The sequence below is a fragment of the Rhipicephalus microplus genome, chromosome X, assembly GCF_043290135.1.
Source record: "Rhipicephalus microplus isolate Deutch F79 chromosome X, USDA_Rmic, whole genome shotgun sequence".
Lineage (NCBI taxonomy): Eukaryota > Metazoa > Arthropoda > Arachnida > Ixodida > Ixodidae > Rhipicephalus > Rhipicephalus microplus.
The window spans coordinates 362,714,446-362,739,412 of record NC_134710.1 but is presented as its reverse complement, the minus strand read 5'-3'; the positions used below and the strand labels follow the sequence as shown (position 1 = coordinate 362,739,412).

Genomic DNA, 24,967 nt, shown 5'->3' with positions numbered 1-24,967 from the left:
ACGCCACATTCCAGAATACTTTCCAGATTAGAGTTGTATCACGCAAGCTTAACTCAATCTTTTTGCTGTTGCTTAAGCTGTGATCACTTTAGTCTAAGGAATCTGTTTGAAAAAATCAGTGCCAAGTACCACGCTTAACTCATATATTTTCCAGCAACTTTGTAAACGCCACCGGAGATAAGTGCCACGTGAATAATGCAATTATTCGCAACGAATGAAACACGACAGGTAAAAAGAAGAGGTGCACAGTTTGTCGTAGAGGCGAGTGTTGTATTATGAAACAGCCAATGAGGGAGAAGAACGCACTATCTTAATTCGCACTGCTCTAAAACGTCACGCTAGAGAGCTCAACGCTTGCACGATAAATTTCATATCACGTGCGCATGCATATTTGGCCCCGTTCACCCACAGCTCGCATGCTTCGTTACAACTTTAGGTCACGTGCACCCCTTCATTTCACTAGCAGTTGCGTGATGATTTGAAGCACCACGCTACCATTATGCGCCGAACAGAGCAAAGGCAACAATAGGGGTGCACATCGGCACCCACACACCCGATTCTCTTCGAGAATGGCGGCCGCTGTCCTGAGCGAATTGCGCGCTCACATCGATCAAGTGACAGCACGGGACCTTCAATACCTGCCTCAGGTTCCCGACTGGGGCTGGTTCTCACGGTTCAGAAGCCTGCAGCCGGAAGTGGCAATCCCGGAAATCCACCACATTCTGGAAGAATGTTCCTGCGTCGCTCTGTTGGTTGAACGCGTAACCTCTCTGTACTGCTGGTTCATGTCAGTGCAGAAGATTGGCCCATGGTCCCTTTTTCGCTTAGGCGATTCCGCGCCGCACTTCGACTACCATTCACTTCTCATCGACATTTCGAGAGCAATGCAATCCTTGACTGTTCAGCCCGTCTTCTTCGGTATGTTGTCGTATCCCGGAATACATCATGGCTGCATTATTAGAAACTTCATAGATCCAACCACACGAACGTGGGAAACGGTGTTCGTGGTATTGTGGAGCGGCCAGCGCTTCGCAGCCGCATCCGTAAAAACGAAAGAGCAACAGCAAACCCTCCTGACTTCCCTGCACGTCGCCCTGAGTGGGGAAAGTGTGGAACTGTTAGATGGCCTCCACGCAGACTTGGAAAACGCGTATCGTGCTGGTTGCCGTTGCCCAAACATGGATGGTCCGGCGTTACTTCGACACGACAGAGACCTAAGCATCGCCATGCGGCTTCTTCCAAACGGTCACCCGCTTGTGCAAGCAGAAGAGTAGTTTTCGCAGAAGCATGGAAGGTAAGGCACGTTGAAATTATTTACAGTCAGTCGTGATCAGCCTGCTTAAGACCAGCCTCCGCTTATGGTTATTCTTCGGGCGGTAAAATTATTTCGATACTCAAGCGGAGTCTTTTTGTTTGCACTTAATCATTTCTTGCCTGCATACATTTCATACTTCTTGTATTCAAACCTCTTGTTCCCGTTCACTCGTCCTAATTTCCGTGTTATAATAGCAATTGCTGGGCTATTCCCACTCTCGTCGAATTTCAATCAATGTTTGCTTGTGAATTCCCCTGCTAGCATTTACTTTCCAGCTGTGCTTTTTTTTGTCTCTCTAGGCGGAGCCCCCTGAAAGCAAGAATAAGTGCGCTGGTTCCACAATCTAGTCCGCTGGAGGAAGCCATCGGCACCACGCACGAACGCTATGCCTTCCGTGTTCTTCGTGCCAGACTGCAAGCCATTTGTTCATTCATCTAGATATTTCAAGCGCTGAGACAGCGTGTCACAACATCATAAGGACTTCTTGATCTGCACGTCCCAAGCTCGAAGTTTGCCTATTCAAAACAATATGCAATGCAATAGAACTACACCGCTTTTCATACGCCGTACAGATGGTGTGGTTTGTGTCAAACGTCTCATGAAATGCACGTCAGCAGAACTTCAAAAAGGCCACCAAAGCTTCAGGCATCTAGCAATATTGCACGAGTCATCAAGGTATATGTATCTACGAATTGTATCGCTGATTTTATTTCTGAACTTTGCCAAGCAAAGAGTATTTCAAGAAAATATCTGCATGCTCTTGTGATAGGGTTGACAAACTTCTATTAAATAGGCCCATTTCAGATGTGGTCGTACGCATTGACGACTAAAAGGTACGGACGTCACAGACACGGCCGACCACGATGCGCTGGTGGCTTCTATCCAGTCAACATGCAATAAACGAAAACAAAAGGTTGATGTACTCTTGTGTTTTGAATCACCGAGACAATAAACCCCCTTGTCAAAGTGAAGGTTTTCAGTAGGACTTCAGCTTACTGCGCTTGAAACCCAAATTTATTTTTAGTATTTTATTACCATTTAACTTGCCACATGAAATGTGACTTGAACGTAGCTTTTTCAAGCCTAGCTATCATCAGCGGAATCTATGTTAGGCCTGGTTTTCCTAAAGCTGTGCACGAGATTGCTCCTCTACAATACGCAGTATTGTGAATCTTAAGGCCTAGGTGCTCCGCAAAAGCCAAAAACTGATAGTCGGCGTAAACATCACTGATGAAAAAAGAAACAGCTCGTGATCACGTCGTAGATTGTCTATATATTTCCATGGGCATGGAACGAGATTGAGCCATTCCAATGCGTGCATGGGCCATTGTGACAAAGCAGAAGACTATATATGCGATGGGCTCGTGTTCGTGGCGATTTGTTCAGGTCGACGTCAATTGCTGCTGCTCCTGTAAACATACGTTGTGCGCTATCCGTAGTCACGTAAAAATATGTAACGTTACGTCACTAGATCACGTAATCAGGCTACTTCATTGCTTGGTCAATGGCGGGCCAATCAAGGCCGCTACGCACTAGGCGAATAAGTTGAAGGTGAATACATCTAGTCAAGCTTCTTGAAACTGAGGTGCACAGCCATGTTGTGGGATTGTCCAAGCACCGGATAGCTTTCGCAGAATTAATATTAGAGCTTTAGTATTGGGCCATTTTACAGAAAAAAAAGGAAGAAAGAACGGGATGAATTTATTACTGAAAAATATACTGTAATGAAACACAAATAGTGAAGCATCTAAACATAATTTTAAAAGGGAATTACAAAAGTGAAAAGTAGTAGCCAAGATTGATTTCAAATGCTGAAGCTCCTTGAACATTTGATGAACTCCTGACGTGTGCAATTTTCGTGCACGTCAAATAAGCTTAGGTGGATGAAATTTTTCTAGCTTTCCACTACGGCGTGTCTCATAATCATATTGTGCTTTCGGGACGTTAAACAAACACCACATACGTTAATGATTAAACCCCACATGCCTATCTATGGAACTCCTGAGATGCGTGAGCATTCGTCTCGTCACTCTGGCTAAGAGACAAAGCCCAAAGAACGTACACTTCGCGTACTGAAAGGTATTCCATGGAAGTGGAAAATGGCACCTAAAGTACACTTATGCGTAAGGCACAGTATCTATTTCAGGAAATAAAATAATGCACAGTTGACTAATTTACTCCACAAAAAGAACAATGAATGGAGGCCTCCAGGCCAGCTCCATGTCAATGTATATTTAGCTACGGAGTCTGACAAAGCATTCTAGTAATGAAGACTTCGATTTCTCGAGTTTTACATAATTTACTATTCCAATGATACATCAAGGGCTTGAGTTCTCAGGTGACCATTATTGATGGCGCAAAAAATTAATCTAACAGCAGTTCCATTAGCATTATAGCACATATAATCAAACTGGACGCTGTTAGAAGCTCAATAGCAGGCCCATTTAAAGATTACTTTGCAAGCGCATCTGCGTGTTCATTCATATATAGGCCCTTGTGCCCTGGAACCCAAACGAACTTGATCGAATGAGAAGGGAAATTTTTTAGAGATTCTTTTCGCTAACAAATAGTCTTATTTTGAAAATTCAGTGCCTCTTTAAGCTACGCATCTATGAGTTCAACGCGATAACCTGCCACTAAATGGCCCCCTACGGCACTTCGGTATCACTAGAGCGAATTGTCAAAGGTGCTATGAATTTCTAGGAGTGCCATGTTGGTTTTTTACTTGGTTCAACTCAATTTCTTCAACGCAGTAATTTTTTTTTCGAATTATCTGGGCTGGTCATGGTACAAGTAGACTACATGTTTTAGTAGGGCAAAGAATTTTTCGGGTGGGTCAAATCAATCCTAATTAGCATCGAAACGTTGCGTAATGCTCTGGTCACATGTGTTCTCACGTTTCGATCTGCTTGCCATGTGATGTGATGTGATCAAACGTGTGATGTGATCACGCGTTTCGATCTGTTTGCGGTTCTCAGCGTTACAGTTCAAGCTGCTGCTATCGCATTCGTTGTTTCACCCTTGCGGCGAAACTGTGACGTTCTTTAAAACGATCAAGAGACGGCTGATGGCACACTAAAGGCCCACTCACAATCCTAACGGCGGCGCAAAACAAACTGAAGTCTGAATACGCCCACGAGCACCGCACATCCAAATACTGGATTGAAGTATATCAACTAGACTAGACTCGGCTTCGTGCGGGTCGCAATCGTCACCTTCAACTACACTCCTATAGAACCCCTAAACCACACGGAGTTCTTAGGTGAAACAGTTGTGTGTCTCTCTCTCTCTAACTGCACTTACTACAGGTGCTATCCCTTCCTCGCATTCTTTTTAATTAATCATAAAATCGGCTGCTGACCCGCAGGTCGTGGGTTCGAATCCCGGCTGCGGCGGCTGCATTTCCGATGGAGGCGGAAATGTTGTAGGCCCGTGTGCTCAGATTTGGGTGCACGTTAAAGAACCCCAGGTGGTCAACATTTCCGGAGTCCTCCACTACGGCGTCTCTCATAATCATATGGTGGTTTTGGGGCGTTAAACCCCACATATCAATCAATTATTCTGAAAAAACATGTTATATCAACACGAAGTGTGCAGGCATTCAGGATTTCGCACCGTTCGACTACACGCTACCATCTCGACTTGCGCAGCGGCCAATGCACAAAATGAAAGAAATTAAATGAGTTTATCGCGAGAGCGTGTCATATAATACAAGGCAGAATGAGCATGCAACTTCAGGAAAAAATAAGGTGGGCAAAAATTAATAGCAGACATGACTCGCATATTAAACAGTAATCAGCCTAAGCTATCCTCACGCTACGTGTGCTAACAGGTGACGTCACGAATTGCGCCGCAACAACAGGAAACGCTGGGAGAAAAACGTGCTCGTCCTTTGTGATTTAAAAGGTTGTCCGGGAGCCCTTTCTTAAGGGAAACGCGTAGGCTTTATGTGTCCCATGCATTTTCGGTCATTTTGGGGCACTGTTTTTTCGGTGGCTAAAAGAGATATTCACATATTTTATACGTGCTTTTCTTCCGTACAGTCCACTCTCATAACTGAAGCAGTTCAATTAAACTAACTGATCTTAGATATTTCATAAATTTTGAACGAGGGCAGAAATTTTTACTTAATTTGCATCTTTACATCGTTCCCTCTTCACGCATTTCTCATCGCACCTGTCATCCGCAATAAGTTGCACGCCCACGCACCCGAACTGCTCACTTCTCTGCCTCATTTATCACCCGCACTGCCAAAGACTGGAACGGCCTTCCTGCTGTATTGCCGTTATTACCTACTCGTCGAGGTTCCAACAACGTCTAAGTAATCAGTATAAAACTTTTAACGTATAAGTCGTGGGAACGTTTTGTTAACCCACCCCTTATGTGAAGTCTCCTTCGGTAGACCCTTAAGGAAAATAAAATGAACTGAACTGAATCGATAAATATTTCAACCACAAAAACAATAAAGTGCAAAATTTCAACTCTGCTTCACTATAGCTGTAGGCATTCGAACAGAATACAAGAAAAAAAATAACCAACTGGTTATTTTGAAATGCATAGAAAATTATGGTATCTAAGTTATCTGGTTCGGAGATAACTGAGTTTTAAGTTGAAAAACCCCGAACTCACTTTATTACGAATACCGTTGAACTATTTTACTTAGTACCTGAAGGCTTGGCAATAATTTTCACATTTTTCACTTTGGAGCTTCAAGCACATGATGCTTGCCTTGCTTCTTTTATGGGCTGTCATGCCGCTCTATACGCAGCCCATATCGGTGAGTGTGGTCAACGTTTTCCAGAAAATAATTGTATTTTGGTGACGATATAATTTGAACTATTCCATAATTTAGCCTCGTGCAATAATAATATTATTATTTGCAAGAACATTATCGAATGTCACAATCCTTTAGGCTTTGAACCTATACAAAGACAACAAAACGTGCGCGTAATTCCTATCAACACCACACTTGCGCCAAGCAGATGGAACGCGCTGATTCAGTCTAATAATGTCACAAATAATAGTCATGTCTATTGGAGTGTAACCTTCGTTAACCTGCACGTGACGCACCGCGAAGGACGCTGAAAGGGCAAAGAGGTTTACCCATGAATAACTTGCCGGTTGACCGCTCAATACATTAGTATGTGACCGACTTGCATTCACATTTACAAGAGAACTGTATGGGAAGCCACAAAGTTCACTCTTGCTGAAGACCTTCTTTATCTTCAGCATTTAAGCTTATCGACTAGCACGACATACTCGAGGTGTAATGAAGCTGTAAGAGTTCAAAGTGTTCGAAGTGATACGCTTGGCAGACGGAGTGGGAATGTAAAGGCGCACTGTCTTCGGACTGTTTTGTAGGCATTACCTGAAAACTTATTGCGCAGAGCTGATTCTCGGCAATCATTGTGGCTTTCGTACATGAAGTTTTTTTTTTCTTTTAGAAACATAGATTGTGATCCCCGAATGCATGCGAAGTGCTTGTGCTAGGTTGCATTTTCACTCAGTACTTACTCTCGGAGAAGCTGGTTTTGAGGCACAAAAACTATTTCCGAAAAACACGAATCTGTAAAATATGAAAATCTTGAGGGGCGGGGGCGGGGGGGGGGGGGGGTCTGCTGTACAGCAAGTAGATGTTTATCTCTGGTTTAGATCTGATCCAGCATGTCATCAGGCGACAATCTGATACATCATGACGTGCCTGGCGTGAAAAATGGTTCCCTATGGAGATTAGAACACTATGAAAATCTCCTCGAGCACGAACATTTTAATTGTAATTTATTTGAAACTTTATGGTGAATAATAATCTCACCTATATATATCTGAACACTTCTCGAGTGTTGACGCACATTGCCAAGTTCATTAGGTGCACACAAATGTTGTGAGCACAGATAACAAAATAATGTAGTTCCGATCAAAATGATTCTATAGTTTCCAACGGCAGCTGTTTTGCGAAAGCGGAGTATAGTGTAAGGAATGAACTTGAAACGCCAGTGACAAAGTCGGGATGACAAAATAGGTTTTCTTTATTCATCAGTCATTGTATAAAAGAAGGAAGCGGCACTTTCGACGTAAACGGCCGGAAATACAATCGCTTTCTACATTCCTAGGTTTAAGTAACAAGTCCATGCGACCACGTCATAAATATCTGGCATATAAATTTTGAAGCATCTAACAAAGACAGGTATATCACAATGCGCACGGAGAACTTCTTAAAACGAGCCTATTTAAAAATAAACGAAGAGATGGGACAACATCAGTACTTGTTCTAATGGTACGTAATTTAAATTTATACTGCAGAGGGCCACCGTGGTTTTTGATAAGCAAACGTTGCTATAGGCCCGAAAATGGGAATTCATCATCGAAGCAGTTGAAAAATCTGCACGTCAACCGCCAACTATATGAAAGGTGATGCTTGAGTGTTCATTTTTTCTCCCCATATCTACCTCCCACCATGACGTCTAGTGGCTCCTTTCATACAATGTCAGGTCTTGCTCGTCTGCTTAATGGTGGCCCACATGCTCGCCGAAATCACAGGTGAGGTATTTCATGCACCGCGTCTATGTCTTCCGAACGCATGCAAGGTTTGACAGAACGTTGCAATTCTTGCGTCAGTTTGCCACGGGGCGTCATCTATAGAGAGGGACCAAAAATAGTTCACGGTTATCGGCAAATAACGAATATACATAGGGATTCTACTCTTAATGCAAAATAGAGCCAGTCTTTTAATGAGGATGGAAAGACAATTTAGCCAACGCAAGTACAAACGCCGCCACAGTGGTCTAGCTGTTACGGAGCTCTACTGCTAACCGGAAGATCGTGGGATCAAATCCCGGCAGCGGCGGCTGCATTTTCAATGGAGGCGGAAATGTGCGATGTTGGTGTGCTTGCATTAGTGCACGTTAATGTCCCCCAGGGGTTCAATATTTTCTGTAGTCCTCGTCTCTCATGACAACATGGTTTCGGTAGATTATTATCCAGATATTAGTATTAACGCGGGTACCATCCTGCAAAAATCTTCAGTTGTAATTAAAAGAGGTATACACATATATGTGCAAAAACTGACCACTCTGCAGCTCTAAATAAAAAACTCAACTATTGAAAATCTGATCCAAATAGTACATTGTTAAGGTGAAATCCCTATATACCCTATCGGAAGGTGTCAGTCGATTTACGTGTAGAAGACAATAGCACAAAGTGTCACATGACCTATATGGCACGAGCTGCGAGTTGTTTTCGTTTTCTTTGCCTTCCCGTCATGCACGTGACTTCGCAAAAATGTATCTATCGTAGGATTTTTTTCTTCACCGTTCCAAAATCAGAGAACTGAGGTGACACTCAACCCAAAGACGATGACATCCTGCGTATAGTTTTGACCTTTGAAATTTTTATTCACGGAAATAGACTAATAATCTGAAGGCAGATAACACACCTAACAGCACGCAAAACTGAAAAAGACGAGGACAGAGATAATGCGTAAAGTACGCTGTCTATCATCTGTATATTCCTTTTGCGATACTATGCATACATGGATACATTGTGCCAATGGGTAGAAAAAAGAAATAAAAGGCTAAATAGAGCAAGTTACAAATAAATGTAGTGGGTGACATTGGCATCGTCTTAGTCACAAAAGCTCTCAAACATATGCTCATCTTTGGTCAATTGAAGTGATGGAATGCTGCAAAATATTTGTCTCCAACGTGAGCAATCTTTCGTACCTCGATTGTCTTCTTTCCGTGCTGCTTATCTTGGCGATATTTAGTACTACTTTCTTTGAACTAAGGCTGCCAAACCTGTGTAAGTTAGGGCGCAGACTTAGCGCCACATTTACGGCAGTGTAAGTTGAACTGACCCAGGTTATTGCCTTATATTCTATCTCTCTCTCTCTGTCTGCGTGTCTGCGTGTGCGTGTGTGTGTGTGTGTGTGTGTGTGTGTGTGTGTGTGTTTCATACGAATGTTAATCCATCTGCCTGTCTGTCATATCTACTCGCGTCCGCTAGACAATAGGGAGCTTTAGTATACAGCGGGAAACAGTCAACGCAAGGATTTAGCATTAGTGCTGCGCGCTCAAAACTGAGCAAGTGCACAATTGTTAGCACAACCAGAACTTCTTCGTGCGAATGCTATTACTGAACTATAGCGTTCAACGTTAATACACGAAACAGATGCCGTAAGTTCGACAAGATGGCGCGGTTTGTTGAAGCGAGAGCCGTCCTCTTGAAGTTTTAGCCGTCAGCCTGCATTTTTAAACTGCTTCATTCTCAAATACTGGTAGTGTTTACTTATGTAGTAGTAATGAGACTACACCAGCTCTATACTACCGATAGAAAAAGTTACGTTTTTGAGATACGCAGTCGATTTGGGGTGCAGACGGTTTAGTAAAACTTGCCCACAAGGTTCGCTCATGTTTTTGGTAGCCGCAGAGAGATGGTTATGCTGTTGTCATTCACATGTTATGAAATGGAGGCAAATGCAGCCACAAGTAAGGCTCAGCCAAGTAATAAGGGATCTTCAGGAATACTCAATTACAGTATACGTCGAAATAAAACGGTGCGTTTCAGGCCGCCAGACGCAACAGAACAAATGTGGCACGCAGACGTGGCAACCTTGACTTCGAGTCAACTCGATTTAGTAGCGCACCTCAGGTTTCTATGGTGCATATGGTGTTTTTTTTTCAAGTAGATGCCGCCGCAGGCGGTTGCGTTTGCGTTCACGGGAAAGCCTCTCACTGTACTAAAAGTATGCCAGTGGGTATGCCACGCGTTCCGTTTGAGCGTCAGCGCTGAGACGCACGCACACTAACGCTTACCTAATCGTTTTCCGATATGCTAAAGCTCTCTAATAGCAAGCAGTATACACAACCCCTCACCGCAAAGCGAAGTGTGATCTCGATGTCTAATACAGTGTGACTTCTCTGTTTGCTGTTACACAGGTTCATTGTCTGATAAAGGGAGGATAGTATTATCGTCGAAAACACATCAACACCTGCACTTCTTGCAAACTTGCCCAGAGAATTACACTGGATAATGTTGGAATGCACCAGTCAACGTGTTGCTATGAACATATACATTAGAGCACAATTTGAGAGAGCTCTTTTCAAGAAAACCCGTTTGAGGAAGCTTTTGGTAGGCACTGTGCAGTCAAGTTTTCCAGTCTGATTGCAGGGTCAGAATACACATCCTAGCGGATAAAAAAGCAACCTTGAGGCAGCCTCAATGAAAATGAAGCGCCACGTGCGCGTTTCGCGCCCCGCTTTTGTATGCGGATTGTGGCAGGGATACATGGCGGACGCGAGCACGAGTTCATTTTTTGCGTTTCCCTAACGTTGAATGTCAAAAACTTTGAGATGGTGCAGAGTGACCAAGGCAGCTCTACCTGGTCAGTGGGCGGTGCCTATACGAAGCAGCTCCAAGCACCTACTTTAACACGTGTTCGCCGCTAATTTAGTAATAGGCCGTGAGGATAAAAGGTCCCACTGAATCGCAACGAATGCAAGGCAAGAAATAGATAGAAAGGGTTACAGTGTGTTGTAGCGGTGAGTGTTGTAGCATGGAACAGCCAAAGAAGGAAACAAGAATGCGCAATCTTTTTTTGAATTTCCGAAATGCGCCGCTTGGCCGTTGCGGATGTTAGGAAGGTCAACGCACGCGCGACAACCTTCACATCGCGCGGGACTATACTAGCCCTGCACGCGAACATAGTTAGTACATGATGCCCGGGCCTTTTCATCTAGGCCTTAAACTATGCGTTACGAGCTTCACTTATTTAGGGTATGCCACGTTTGCTACCAGAAAGTATTACTGTTAGGGCACGAGTGTGAATGTAGGAAGCATGCCACTCTTCACACGTTAGCGTTCAATTCACCTGACACCTTCGGCTAGGGTGTCAAACTCTTTTCTTGACAGTCGGGCTCAAGGTAAGCTTCTAAGTTGCTGTCAGGCTTGGCTCTGGCAGTTGCGATAGTGGCAAAATAATCAGAACCACGAATCATTACAACGTAGGTGCAAAGGCTTCCCAGTTATAATGACTCACCAACTACACTGAGGAAGTTGCGATGCATCTTATCCTTGACAAGTCATAACATGCATACCAAAACTACAACAGTGGTCACGTGGATTCTCGCGCTAAATAAACAATGCCATCCCAAGGAATGTCCCAGTTTAAGGCCCACGTTGAATATTTAGGCCTATGCATTCCAATAATTTTGAAGCATGTCTAAGTAGAAGAACACCAGCATTATCTTCAGTTTGGCACTGTCGAAATACCACCGCGCGGCTGAGGATACAGCCGTGTTACACAACTATAACCACCAAGTGACAATAAACGATAGAAAGGAAAAATGAGATTTGCCTGGACACAAGATGGATAAACCATGGTTTTGGCTGATGTAGAACAATCGAAATTACAGGCCTATACAATCATCCGGCGTTCCTGATTAGAAAAACTTCATGGTTCTTACCTTGGCTGGGCGTAGCCAAACTGTGGTCTACCGCTGGCTTCTAGGGGAAACGCAAGGGGACCTCAGCCAAAACGTCTGTGTTTTAATTTGTAAAAAATTGACCCACTAGGAAAGCGGCATTCAGGTCGGCATGATCCCTAACAGGAGTTCCACACTTTCGCCCCTGAGGGCGGAGCACAGGCTAGCCGTAAGAATTGACAGTAACTCGAGTAACCTCACCTGTACGGCCGCGAATCGCTGACCGTGCCAGAGCACCAGGAGCACCGCTGTGCCTTCCTGAAAGCCGGAATTCGCGTAGTCGTTTATCATGCAGACAAAGATCATGTCGCGGTGCTGCAAGGCACTGAACGTCGTGTGAAACTGGTGATTGCAGTGCATTCGCCAAGAATCCAACAGTGACATCGACATTGACGTGCTGCGCGGAGGCTCCGAGGCACAGCAGCGTCCATGGGCCCATGCGTCCAGTCTGCATGAGCCAACTGTGGAACCAAGTTAGGCGCTTCATCAAGACAGGGATGCTTGGAGAAGCTGCGAGAGCGGCGGTTATTTGCGGGTGGGCCATTGGTGGTGGCAGCGCTCCGAGTCACGGCAGCCAATACACGTTGTCTTGGTCCAGGCTCTGTAGATCCTGCGTGGACACTTCCTGCAAGTGGGTGCATAGCTCTTCTACAACATGTGACGGCATCCTTGTAAAGTGCTCAGGCAGCGCAGGAGTATCTGCGTCCTAATTGTGGATGGGGCTTGGTCGTACGGTCAGCGATAGCGCGGTGCTTAACTACAGCTGGCAGCTTGCGAATGGAACGCCAACAAAACTTTCAGCTGCGGCGGTAGCTGTGCTATCCGCGATGTGAGCCCACCTAAGACAGGGTTCGCATTCAGCCAGCAACTAAAGTAAGACTGGCGATGCTACAAGATAAAACGAGAACATTTTACGGAGCGACTTAAATTGTTATCGTGAGGAGGGAAAATAGCGGCGAGCGCGCCCCTCCGAATCCTGCAAGAAAGTAGCGGCAAAAATAAGCAAGCGCGCATGACAGCTTGCGTTAGCCCTTATGCGAGCGTAAGATTGATATGTGGGTTTTATCGTCCCCAAACCACCACACGATTATGAGAAACGTCATAGTGGAGGGCTTCGGAAACTTTGACCACCTGGGGTCTTTAAACGTGCACAAAAATCTGAGCACACGGGCTTAGCCATTTTCGCCTCCACCTAAAATGCAGCCGCCGCCACCGGGATTCAATCTCACCACCTGCGGGTCAGCAGCCGAGTACCTTCGCCACTAGACCACCACGTCAGGACCTTGTTTGAGTTTATCCGTATTCAGATTATGCGCGTTCAACAACGTCCCCCGTTTTTTGAAAGACGGCAAGTGCTATATAAAAATAGTGCAAACAATCATCTAAAAGCGAACATGCCTTGCTTCATGCAAGCAGCTATAGCCAAAGTGTTTTACTTCAATACATCTTGTCGTCATGAAACTAAAGCACTTTATTTTCATGCAAAGCCTGCGGCTTGAATCATAGACGCAACGTGCATAAGGGGGCATCTGAACAGTGCTATCACTTAGGTTGTTTACGGGGCAGCCTCGGTGATAAATCTCTCTGACTTTCGCGAAGGTTGCTTTAATTTTACGGACGAAGCTCCTTAGACCGCGGGTCATCTGTAGTAGCAGTAGTATGCAGCCACCTCGAGTTTATGAGTTGGCCAATATAAAGCACGTTGTGTGTATATGTCCTAGGGAGCCTACCCGACCACACACAGAGGCGGCGCGCACATGAAGAGTCCCTGACAGGGCACCTCCAGAATTCCACTCACGGCAATTCCCGTGCAAGACATGAAATATACGTTGTATTTTCTCTCGCCAGGCATGAGACTATCGTCTTTCGAAGACAATTCCAGTCAAATATGAAGATACGAGGTCATTTTTTCTTTGCTTTCTGATCGTGCCTATTTCTTGGACCTCACTTCCATGACAGAAAAACATCACTGAAGTCTTGGTGGACCCTGGCATAAAACAGCTGCGTGTTAAAATAGGCCATGATCAATCCGTCGGACCATCAGTGCTACTGTCTGTCCGTCTTTTCGCGCGTCAGTGCGTACGTCCATCCGTCCATGTATCTATCTGTCCGTCTGTGCATCAATGGGTTCGTCCATCCGTCCGTTCATCCGTCGCTTTGTAAATTCCAAAGTGTGTTCGGTAAACGCCTGTGCCTAATGAGACGTGTTTGGAAAGATTGGAACGCGATGCGCGCGTACCTAGTACTTAAGTGATTGTACGCACTTGGCATAGAGACTCTTCGCAGACTCCAACCCGATGCAGGACCGACACGACCAGCGTATACAGGCGTCCGTTAGCACGCCTCGGTGGCCAATCGGCACCATCGTAGTCATGTAATAAAAATTTTATGAACATTTCATAGTCGTCCAAGAATTTACGTTCCATCATCAGCCTTCGCTTCATGAATCGGCTGCCATTTTTATTAGCCAGCGAAATGACCAAATCTTCGAAAACACGGGCTTTGTTCATCGTCATGAATGCCACCGCTTTCGCTCCTGGCGAGCAGGTGATACTGGGAGTGCAGCTACGCTCTATCCGGCAATAATTCTTGCGTCAAAGTATCGGGATGAATCAGCCAGATATACCGCCACACTCTCAATTTACCTACAGCGCATTATCAAATAGAGCCCGTTGCCAGGCACAGTTGAGCGCGAGTTGAAATTTATCGCCCAAACATTGACCAAGGACAACAGCGCCACGTCACAGAATACCATGGAGGAGAGGGTGGTATCACTCAAGCTCCACTAACTCTTTTAGCTGTTCCTTAAACTGCGATCCCTCCCGCCTGATGAAGCTGTTCAAACGAACCAGTGCCATGCACCAGGTTTAGCCCATATGTTTTCAGCAATTTAGTAAGCGCATGCGGAGATACGTGCGCCCGAGAAATGCACTTAATCATAAAAAATGCAAGACCAAGAGTAAAAGAAAAGGATGCATAGATTGTCGTAAAGATGACCGTTGCAGCTTGAAACAGCCAACGAGGGAGAAAAAAGCGTGCAATCCTAATTTTCATTGCTTCTAAATGTGCCACTAGGCAAGTCGATGCCAGCGATAATTTTCATTTTGCGAATGCTGCCTTTTGGCCCCCCTTTGCCAACCACTCACATGTATCCGTTACACTTTTTAACCACCTGCACATCTTCGTTTCCACAGAATCGGCCAGTTGCATTCAGACTTCGCGATAGGCTTGCGACTGAACAAAGTCCTTAAGAAGGGCGTACATGGTCGCAACCACAACCGATTTCTTAGAGAATGGTAAGCGTTGTCCTGAACGAGCTGCTGGCTCACATCGATCGACTGGCAACACATGACCCTTCAATGCCTGCCTGATGTTGAAGACAGGAGCTTCTTCTTGTGGCCGAGAACCCTGCCGCCGGAAGTGGTCATCCAGGAAAGGCAGCGCATTCTGAAAGAATCTCCCGGCATGCTCGTATTGACTACGCGTGTCCCTTCTATGTACGGCTGGCTCAGGTCCAGGCAGAAGATTGGCCCGTGGCCTCTACTGCGCTTCGGTGCTTCCGCACTGCGGGCCGACGCCCGTTCGCTTCTCCTCAACATGAGAAGTACAATGCAATGTTTCATTGAAAAGCCCCTCTTTTTCAGTGTGTTGTTCGATCGCGGAACATACCTTGGCGGCATTGTTCGGGACTGCATGGATCTGGCTCCACTAACGTGGGAATTGGTGTTCGTGGTGTTCTGGAGTGGCCAGCGCTTCGCGGCCGCATCTGTGCAAATAAATAGGCAACAGATAATCCTCCTGTCTTTCCTGAACATCGCCCTGAGGGGTTAGAGCGTGAAACTGTTAGACAGCGTTCACGCTAACTTGGCCATTGCATACCATGCTGGTTGCCGTTGCCAGTACATCGGTGGTTCAAAGTTACTTCGGCATGACAAAAACCCAAGTATAACTACGCGGCCTTTCTCGAATGGTGGCCCACGAGCTCAAGCGGAAGAGTAGTTACCGCAAGGAAGGTGAGGTTCTTTAGTGTTATTCGTAACCAGCGTAGTTGAGATTAGCCTCCGCTTCTTATTAATCTTTCCGCGCTTAAAATATTCTGATATTCAAGCGGAATGCTTTATTACACGTACGCATACTATCGTCAGCAAACACTTGAGTGTTTGCTCTTGACTGCTTTTTGACACCACAAGTGCAGTACTTGTTTCTGTAGTGTGCGTCATTCGCGTACTCCCCTGAAATAAAAACATGACCGCGCCTTTGACATTCCTTTGCACTCGCCCTGGTACACGTGTTTTCATTATAGTAGATACACTGCGCATGCTCTGGCTTGCTGTCTCATTTAATCAGTGTTAGGTAGGAATTCCGCCAGTCAACCGAGTTGACATGGGAGAGGCCTTTGTCCTGAAGTGGACGTAGTCACGCTCATGATGATGATAATGATGATGGTAGGAATTCAACCATTTGTGTTTACTGTCCTGCGGTACTTTCTTTGTCTCTCTAGGTGGAGCATCCTGAGAACGAGAACAGATCAGCTGGTTCGACAATCTCATCTGCTTTAGGAAGCCATTTGCACTACGCACAAACGCTATGCTTCCCGTGTTGTTCCAAGGATACATCTAGATCTATCATGTACCGGTAAAGCATGTCACATTACCATCTGAATGTCTTGAGTTTCATGTCGCGAGCTCAAAATGTGCTGTTCAAGGCAATATGCAATACAGTAGAACTACGCCACGTTTCATGTACCCTATAGCTTGGGCGGTCTGTGTCAAAGGTTTCATGGACCTCAAGTAAGCAGAACTGCAAAAAGGCTGCCCAAGTTTCAGGCATTGCGAAAAATTTCACGAGCCATCAAATCCATATTTATCGACAAATTGCGATGCTGATCTTTATTTGCCTGAAATTTGCCAAGCAAAAAAGTGTTTTATGAACACTTTTATGTGTTGTTTTAGTACAGCTGACAAGCTTTCCTTATATGCCCATAATTCTGACGTGGTCATAGGGATTGGCGACTTAAAATGGGCAAATTTCATTCATTCATATGTGGGGCTTAACGCCCCAAACTATCACATGATTATGAGGGACGCCGTAGTGAAGGGCTCTGGAAATTTCGACCACCTGTGGTTCTTTAACGTGCCCCTAAAGCTGAGAACACGGGCCTACAGCATTTTCGCCTCACTCGAAACTGCAGTCGCCGCAGCCGGGATTTGATCTCATGACCTGCGAGTTAGCAGCTGAGTACCTTAGCCACTAGACGACCGCGGCGGGGCATGGGTGAATTTCAAAGACACAGTTTTGTTGCCGACCATTGCGTCACGTTGCGCTGGTGTCTTCTATTGGCTCAACATACAATAAACGAAAATAAATGTTTGGTGTACTATTGTTTCGATTCGCCGAGCCAATTCAACCACTTGTCAAAATGAAGGTAACTATTAAAATAATTTTTACTGCCCTTAAAACATTCAACTTTTTACTATCATCCTAACCTCGGCCTTAACACTACAAATATGATCACAACTTAGCTTATTTTATCCCTAGTTATCACCACGAAATCTCTATTGGGCTTAGTTTAGCTAAAACAGCCAGAGATGGTTTCATTACCATTACGCTGTATTGGAAATCCGAAAGAATTATCGAAAGCCCGAAGTGCCTCGTAAATAAAAACTGAGTGTTAGCATCGAAATGACTAATGAAAAAAGAAACAGCTCGTGATTACGTCGTAGATTTGTAGCGTAACGTCCTTAGATGGTGTAACACACGATTTCATCGCTTGGTCAATGGCGGGCCGACCTAGGATGCAGCGATCAAGGCGACTCGAGTTCGGGTGCACACATTCAATGAGAAGGGAAAAGATTGCTTTCGCCTATGAGCAGGCCTAGGTTAAAATATTGGTAGATCCTTAATTTCGCCTTTAAGAGATTAACGCTATAGCTACATCCTGTTACTTTTTCTTGTACGATGATACTCGAGAAGGTTACATTCTGTTTACTACCATGTTGTCGATAAATTTGAAATTGGCTCATGCCAGTAAAGTTTTGACATATGACTTCATTCCGTGTAATAGGTATGTTGCCTTAAACCTCAAGTAATTATGAGTGTGAAATGTTTTCTAACTTGCTATGCTCCCTTTACGTGGCCTTAAAGCCGCGTAAATGGGCTACATAAATGCAGTTAGCTATGTGCCTGTTTTCTTCGATGGCGGACTTTAAACCACGAAGTCGTTTTGATAATCATACGTTTTGTGGCCTGATGGCAATGTGACGCTTGTACCACGCAATATTATTGCAATATTACATGTTGTAGCGTGAAGCCTGCATACAAGACACGTATGTTTTTCGCTACATTTTCTAGCAAGTTCTCGGCACTGCATTTCCTAGCAGACGTGCGACTATCTGGTAAAACACTGCTTGTCATACAAATCGCCTGGTTTCAATTGCCGCTACGGCTCTGTAATTGTTATTATTTATTGTATTCGCATCTTACGGATCTTTGAGTCACGGACAAAATTACATGCTGTGTGGCGTCGGCGTGCGCCGTAGACGCCACTGATAATGACGCTGATGACGTTGAAAAACGAGCACGTTCAAAAACATTAGGTACAGTGTGGCCAATCCCCCTCGTGGGTATGAGCCAAAATCGTTTGGGCGACAAACACATTTCTTTTCTGCCATCATGGTACAGCAGATACCGGCTATGCACATTACGTCAGAACGAAGTAGATGACGCTGACGACAATGAAGATTTTGGCCATGATGATCCCGGACGACGGCACGCTTGTGCAGTGAATGACAGCGCGATATGTTTCGCGATGTATTTCGTATGACTGGAAACAACCAAAGCCCACCAGGAGAACATTTCCACAACTCGTTTTTGCAAACTTAAAGCTAGATCCGATACCACAAAGCAGTAATAACGAACGGAAGACAAAATCCAAAACTCAGCACAAGATACACTTATGAGTCGTGACCGGTAAACGCTGCACATAAGTGTAAAACGCTTGGCACTCATTACATTCGTGAGTGGTGAACGTCACGGGTGATTTGCGGTAACACTGAATTCACAATCTTATTACTTCAGACACTCACATCATTCATTTCAGGGATATGTTGCTTTCGTTCCTCTTTCATAATTTTTATCTGGTTTGTCTTGATAAGACATCTAGAACATTGCGATTTGTGCTGAACTACGTTTGTCGTGTGTTACATATGGTGCTCCCTGTGCGCTTGCGTATCTGCATAGCAGCAGTATTGTAGATTTTTTGATGCAAATATCACCAAAATGGTAACATTTCAGGGTAAGTTTATATGGTTTCATTAAAGACTAGCTATTACTGGTATCTTGGTTGATGCAGCGCACACCGCACATGTGTTTGGCACACTTACTGCCCTCGCATTGTCCTCCATTCCATTCCCTGCCACTACCATTTGTGGTCTAGCTTCGCCCTTTTTCTTTAGCGTCTATCTAGGCGAGTGAAATCGACTATCAGGAATAATTTATTGGGCCATCCCGCCTTCTACCAGTATGTCTAATGTCTTGGAAGAGCTATTGGCGTACTTGAAGCGAGTTCCGACGCACGAACTTCATTGCCTCGATGACGAGAACGTAGATTGGCTTCCGCGGCTCAGAAGGGTGTGTCCGGGAATCACCGTCCAGGAAATACGCCAGGCCCTGGAAGCGACTCCCGACGTTATTGAGTGCCTGCTGCGTGTCGCCAAGCTCTACTGCTGGCTCATCTCGAGGTACCACCTTTGCCCATGGCTTCTCATTCGCTTCGAGGCCAACATGCTGCTGTTCGACCTTCACCAGCTTATACGGGACTTGGCGGCCGCGCTGCAATCTATTCCTCGTCGTCACACCACGATCCGCGTGAGGCACGAGTGTGGAGCGTACTACGCCTGCTTGATAAACAACTATGCCAATCCCGACCATCGGGAAGGTGGAGTGATGTTTTTGGTCCTTTGGCGCGGCCATCAATTCGCGGCTACGTACGCCAAGACAAACGAGGAACTACAAGCCCTCACAACAGCCTTGCAAGTCGTCCTGCATGGGGAAAGGGTGGAGCTGCTTTTGAGACCTCACGCAGATCTTGACGCTGCTTACTTTGCGGGTCGACAGAGCATCGGCGGTCCAAGGCTTTTGACCACACGGTAGATCCAGTAATATGGCATAGCTCTTTTGGCATTTCGACCCACCAGAGGAATGAGCAGACTACACCTTGCGGACGAACAAGCAGGGTAAGACACATCAAGTTTTTGCACTCATTATAACCGACTGCACAAACAAGTAAGCATATACTTTTTACTTTTTCAAGTTCACAAAGAACATCTTCTATCCAGGCTTATCTCTTTAATCATACGCAACCTCAGCTGTCGCGTAGCCCCTATCTCGTTCCGTAACAATGTCGGTGGTTGGATATCCAGGCACACGGCTGCATTTAAGGGAGCCAAGCTCAATAACACCAGTGAACCCACAAAAGAGGCTGTTTATTGAAACTTGAGTAGTAAGAAACTAGAAGCTGGGACCTTTACTGTGACAGGCCTTCTTATCGCTTCGTCCTTCTGGTGCTAAAACCCAGAAGAGCGTTGCTTAATGCACACCTTGGTGCGCCGGCACCGCAAGTTGTGATAATCACACTAATTGGCAATGTTCGGAAAGTACCTCTAGTTCGTCGGTGCCACTTTTGGTCAGTGCCAGTTCGGAGCCACTAACATGCACCCAGGAGTTTCGCAGTTCTCGCTATATTTTCCTTCTATCAGTGCTTCCCGAGCTAGTATCTGCAATTTCATGCGGACTACACCTATTGCGCATCGGCAAGTCTATTTAGTCCTGTGTAGCTTGCTGTGATGTGTAAACATCATTGGTAAATCGGTTTTTCTTCTCGATGCTCATGCACATGATATCAGTGGTCATTTCCTCTAGGTAATGTGACACATTAATAAAGCCAAGCTGGTAACATATGGTTTAAGGCCGAAATGATTGATATGTGGGGTTTAACGTCCCAAAACCACCATATGATTATGAGAGACGCCGTAGTGGAGGGCTACAGAAATTTATACCACCTGGGGTTCTTTAACGTGCACCCGAATCTGAGCACACGGGCCCACAACATTTCCGAATCCATCGGAAATGCAGCCGTCGCAGCCGGGATTTGAACCCGCGACCTGCGGGTCTTAAGGCCGAAATGTTGAACAGTCCAGTCACATAATGCGCCAGCATGGCATTAGTCGTATTAACCGGCAAAAATCTTATGTTTTTATGTGGTTGCCAAAAATGATAATAAATAAAGCCATGGGTGGGAGATCGTTTTTGACTTTATTTATCTTTCATCACTGTCCAAATTTTTTGAAGACGAAGTGATTGTCACGCGAGCGCAGTTTTTTTTTTGTAAGACACAAGCGCGTCTCAAATACCTAGTGAGCGAAGTTCGGGTTGTTTCACTTCAAGTGGATCACGTGATAATTTTTAACGTTTCGCGTCCTCTTGCAAGTTCAACCTTGACTTTAAATAAAATATAGACAGCTTTCTTCCTAAAAACGTGCTCATACATGCTGATTTTAGATCAAGCTAGAGATGTTTTTAATCATGGATGGGCAAGATGCACATGCCTAAGGACATACTTCAGGCACGAAATATCACAAGCACAGAGTAAAGGAACGCCCAACTACAAGCACAAGCAGCACTTCCAACTGAAGTATACTAAGCGCAGAGCCGGCATCACGTGCACAACATACTTATATGCGCGGTCTTCTCACAGCCACATGCTATCCAGCTATCGAACGATCTCTTTTTTTGATGCGCACAACGTCAACGACGTGTCGCATCGGAAAAGAGATTCGTGGCTAAAGTGTGTCACTAAATCAAATACCAACTCGGCCAACAATGACCTTGATGCACATACTCTTCTCAATTCCTGCGTTGGCACACGCCTCTTCTGCTTCGCGTAGCAGTTGGCAAAAGGTTTTCACTTAGTTTTCTTGTTAGTCGCTCTATCCTCCTATATGTGACTGTCGCCATTTACAAGAGAGTCGTCACTACATGAAAGTTTTTTTGACTGTCTGCTACCATTAACTGTTTATTTCTTGCTCTTTTCAGGCAAGGCCCCATCACAAGCTGATGTACTAGTAGCAGAGTTTGTTCAAGCTGAGCATAAGCCTAGAAAACATTCACACGAAGCGCGCAACGTCTGGCATATATTTTTTTCTATGAGGTTGCATGGCATCAGTGTTTACCATCAAGACCTGACAAGAAACTTGACTACATAGGCCACAAGACATCGAACCTCTGCATTCATAGTTCAAGGTCCTCCCTCACTCCTGCCATCCTCATTAAGGTGACAAGGCTACAAGTTCATACGAATAGAAAAGCTCAAGAACTGGAAGGTGCCCGCTTTCATATACTGTATGACTGGCATACAGCGTCGCGAAATATTTTGACCATCAATCGCACGTCATTTAACTTGGAGCAAAAGGCCTGCCAGGCGCTAATCTTTGAGGTGTGTTCAACGACTAACTGAATTCATGTATTGTTGCGATGAAAAGCAGCAGTCATCTCTTCCAGAACATTTCACAGTGAAGCGCAGTTTTAAGAACGTTTGTACAGTCTGTCGTGAAAAACACGTCTGACTCCATTGTTAAAAAATTTAAAACACAGACATCCATGACGTGGTATCATGGACTAGCGACCGGATCATATGTAGGTTGGGAACTTTACTAGATGGACTGACCTTTCCATCCAAGCACTCGTGCGCTTTTTTTATGTATTGACTGAGAAATAAACAAAAATTATTCTGCCCCTTTAAATTCGTCGCTAACACTGTGAATTCACTTGCTCCACAGATGAGCTTACGCATATTGTCTCTCATTACATATTATTTGGTTAAGTTGCACGATTAGTTACGAATATGTTTTTGCGCATTCATTCGCAATCATGCACAATTGACGAAATCCAGCACGTCTTAAGATATTTGTCAATTTATCTCGGAATTCAGAGCGACGTCGGTACAGCTAGGTGCTCGCCGATATATCAGCGCACATCTCATTCATATGTCTGGCAAGGCCCTTCCCATTTGAAAAAATACACTACCTAAACCTGCTTCCAAAGGTCTACACAATAACTGTAGTGTTAATGTGTACTTAAGAATGAAGCGTGATTGGTTGCATTGTATCTTTATGTTATCTCGTATCCCCTTTCTCTTGTTTACGGTAACTGCCGCAAAAGTTGCGGAAGTTAGAGCTACTTCAGCAAGCGGAATTAGGTACACGTAAAAGTACCCTGGGTGTTGGAAACTGATCCGGAATCTCCCAATACAAAAAGTCTCATAGATTGAAATAAAGCATGCAAAAACAAAATAGACCTAAGTAGGTACATAATATTTCTGAAAATACAGGGCGTGAAAACACAAAGAAGAAGGAAGTCCGGACAGCACAAACACCTAAGGCATTTTAAGAACGTATCAAGTATGTATGCGGTTTTGTCACGTAAAGCACTTTCAATAAAACATCTTAATTTTACGAAAATTTAAGTTGCAGCGAGGAAATGAATTGGCGCTGAATGGTTCCAATTGAAGACATTCTCAGTGACTAGATACACTGTTTTGTATGAGAAAGTAGCGCCAGACACTCTTGTCGGGGCTCAGTATATAGTTTTGCTAAATAGCGTTAATTGGTGGGAAATCATTCATTGCAACCGATCCAGAGGGCTTGCTTCAATGCTGTAGACCCGTGTGCTCAGATTTTGGTGCACGCTAAAGAACCCCAGGTGGTCGAAATTTCCGGAGCCCTCCATTACGGCGACTCACATAATCATATGGTGGTTCTCGGACGTTAAACCGCACATATAAACCAATTGGAGCTTGTTTCAAGCCGAACTGTCGCTGGTCTAGTGACGAGACTGGTCACTGTTTTTTTTTCGGCATTGCGTAAATGCAGATAATGAATTGCGTTCATCGTGGTGAGCACAACACATGCTCAGTATAACTGCTTTTACAGCTTCTTGAAGACCTTTATTCGCTTCAGCAGGCGAGCTCTCTGAAAAACAAATATTAACATCGATGTTTGCATACATTGGCTAAACCCTTAGGATTTGAAAACGTTCCCTCACCAGCACTTGCAGCGTATCAAGGCTAGCTGCCAGAAGCAGGAACACACGGTCTTTTGCCAATGACATAAACGAGCGTTGTCCCCCTTCCACTTCAACATCGATGAAAGCCCACTTCCGAAGGATGATGACTGGTACCGGTAACTGATAGCTTCCAGTGACTGCCTGTGGGGCTTGTTGGTATACCATCATGATGCCGAAGCGCTGAATACCACAGTTGCATACGATGAGCACATGCATAGCCGCCTTGACATGTTTTCGAAATCGAAGCATTTCTTAGCGAACATCAGCGACTTTGAGCGTATCTATCTATCTATCTATCTATCTATCTATCTATCTATCTATCTATCTATCTATCTATCTATCTATTTATCTATCTATCTATCTATCTATCTATCTATCCAGCCACTTACGCTTTGGTGCTCTCGTGGCCACCCCCTTAACTTGACGTGAACCAAAATTAGCAATAGAGGGTAAGATGGTTTGACGAATATGACGCACTGGTTAAGACAAGAATAATGTCACAATCCCGTCGCGTACGTCGTCAAACACTTCCCGCCAGACAGTCGCACATGCCCATGGGCGGGTATGTCTGCTGGTATGCCGGTATGTGCCACAAGTTATTGACACTTAGTATCTACCCAAGAACAACGAGAAAACACAAGGACAATATAAACGCACGAATGTTAAGAAATACGTGACATTGGTATCCTCTACCCAACGAATGCATATAATAAATGTCAGGGTCCCAACTAGAATCTAACCCAAGCATTCTTCATGGAATTGAAGCATTTTACCACACGGCTACGCCGGGTCTTGGAAGTGCTTTTCAAATAGACACCAATCTTCGTAAAACGTCAATAGTGCTTGCAGTGCTGCCTACACAGTCTTTAAACATTACATATGTACTCCTTCCATGCAGCCGTGACGTGGGGTTAACGTCAATTGTGGTTGGTTGTTATGCGCTGAAGTTGATTTATGTAGCAGTGTCCAGGAGAAGCATCCTCGCGAGCATCAGCGCGTCACATCAGCTTCTGGCGTTGGTAATACGCACGCTCCAGTTGGCATCGTTGCGCGA

At 44.9% G+C, this 24,967-nt stretch overlaps 1 protein-coding gene and 2 long non-coding RNA genes across 4 annotated transcripts; 2 read left to right on the top strand and 1 right to left on the bottom strand.

Moving 5' to 3' along the window:
• Positions 1-565: 565 nt before the first annotated feature.
• On the top strand, positions 566-2,237 carry LOC142777296 (uncharacterized). The gene is made up of 2 exons (XR_012888017.1): positions 566-1,294; positions 1,615-2,237. It is a non-coding gene; the product is annotated as an uncharacterized LOC142777296 (long non-coding RNA).
• Positions 2,238-7,317: 5,080 nt separating this feature from the next.
• On the bottom strand, positions 7,318-12,628 carry LOC119162309 (uncharacterized). Of its 2 annotated transcripts, none has more exons than XR_012888015.1 (2): positions 11,776-12,628; positions 7,318-7,948 (listed from the first exon to the last, which is right to left on the bottom strand). It is a non-coding gene; the product is annotated as an uncharacterized LOC119162309 (long non-coding RNA). The 2 variants fall into 2 exon arrangements; XR_012888016.1 differs by having other exon boundaries at positions 11,995-12,271.
• A 6,449-nt stretch (positions 12,629-19,077) lies between these two features.
• Positions 19,078-22,592, top strand: LOC119162310 (uncharacterized). Its single transcript, XM_037414752.2, has 2 exons — positions 19,078-20,027; positions 21,886-22,592. The coding sequence occupies exon 1, from the start codon at positions 19,315-19,317 to the stop codon at positions 19,942-19,944; it is 630 nt and encodes a 209-aa protein (XP_037270649.1). The 5' UTR covers positions 19,078-19,314; the 3' UTR covers positions 19,945-20,027; positions 21,886-22,592.
• The last annotated feature ends 2,375 nt before the right edge of the window (positions 22,593-24,967 follow it).

Excerpts from the sequence above, each read along its gene's own strand:
- LOC119162310 (XM_037414752.2), top strand. The coding sequence starts at position 19,315 with ATGTCTAATGTCTTGGAAGAGCTATTGGCGTACTTGAAGCGAGTTCCG.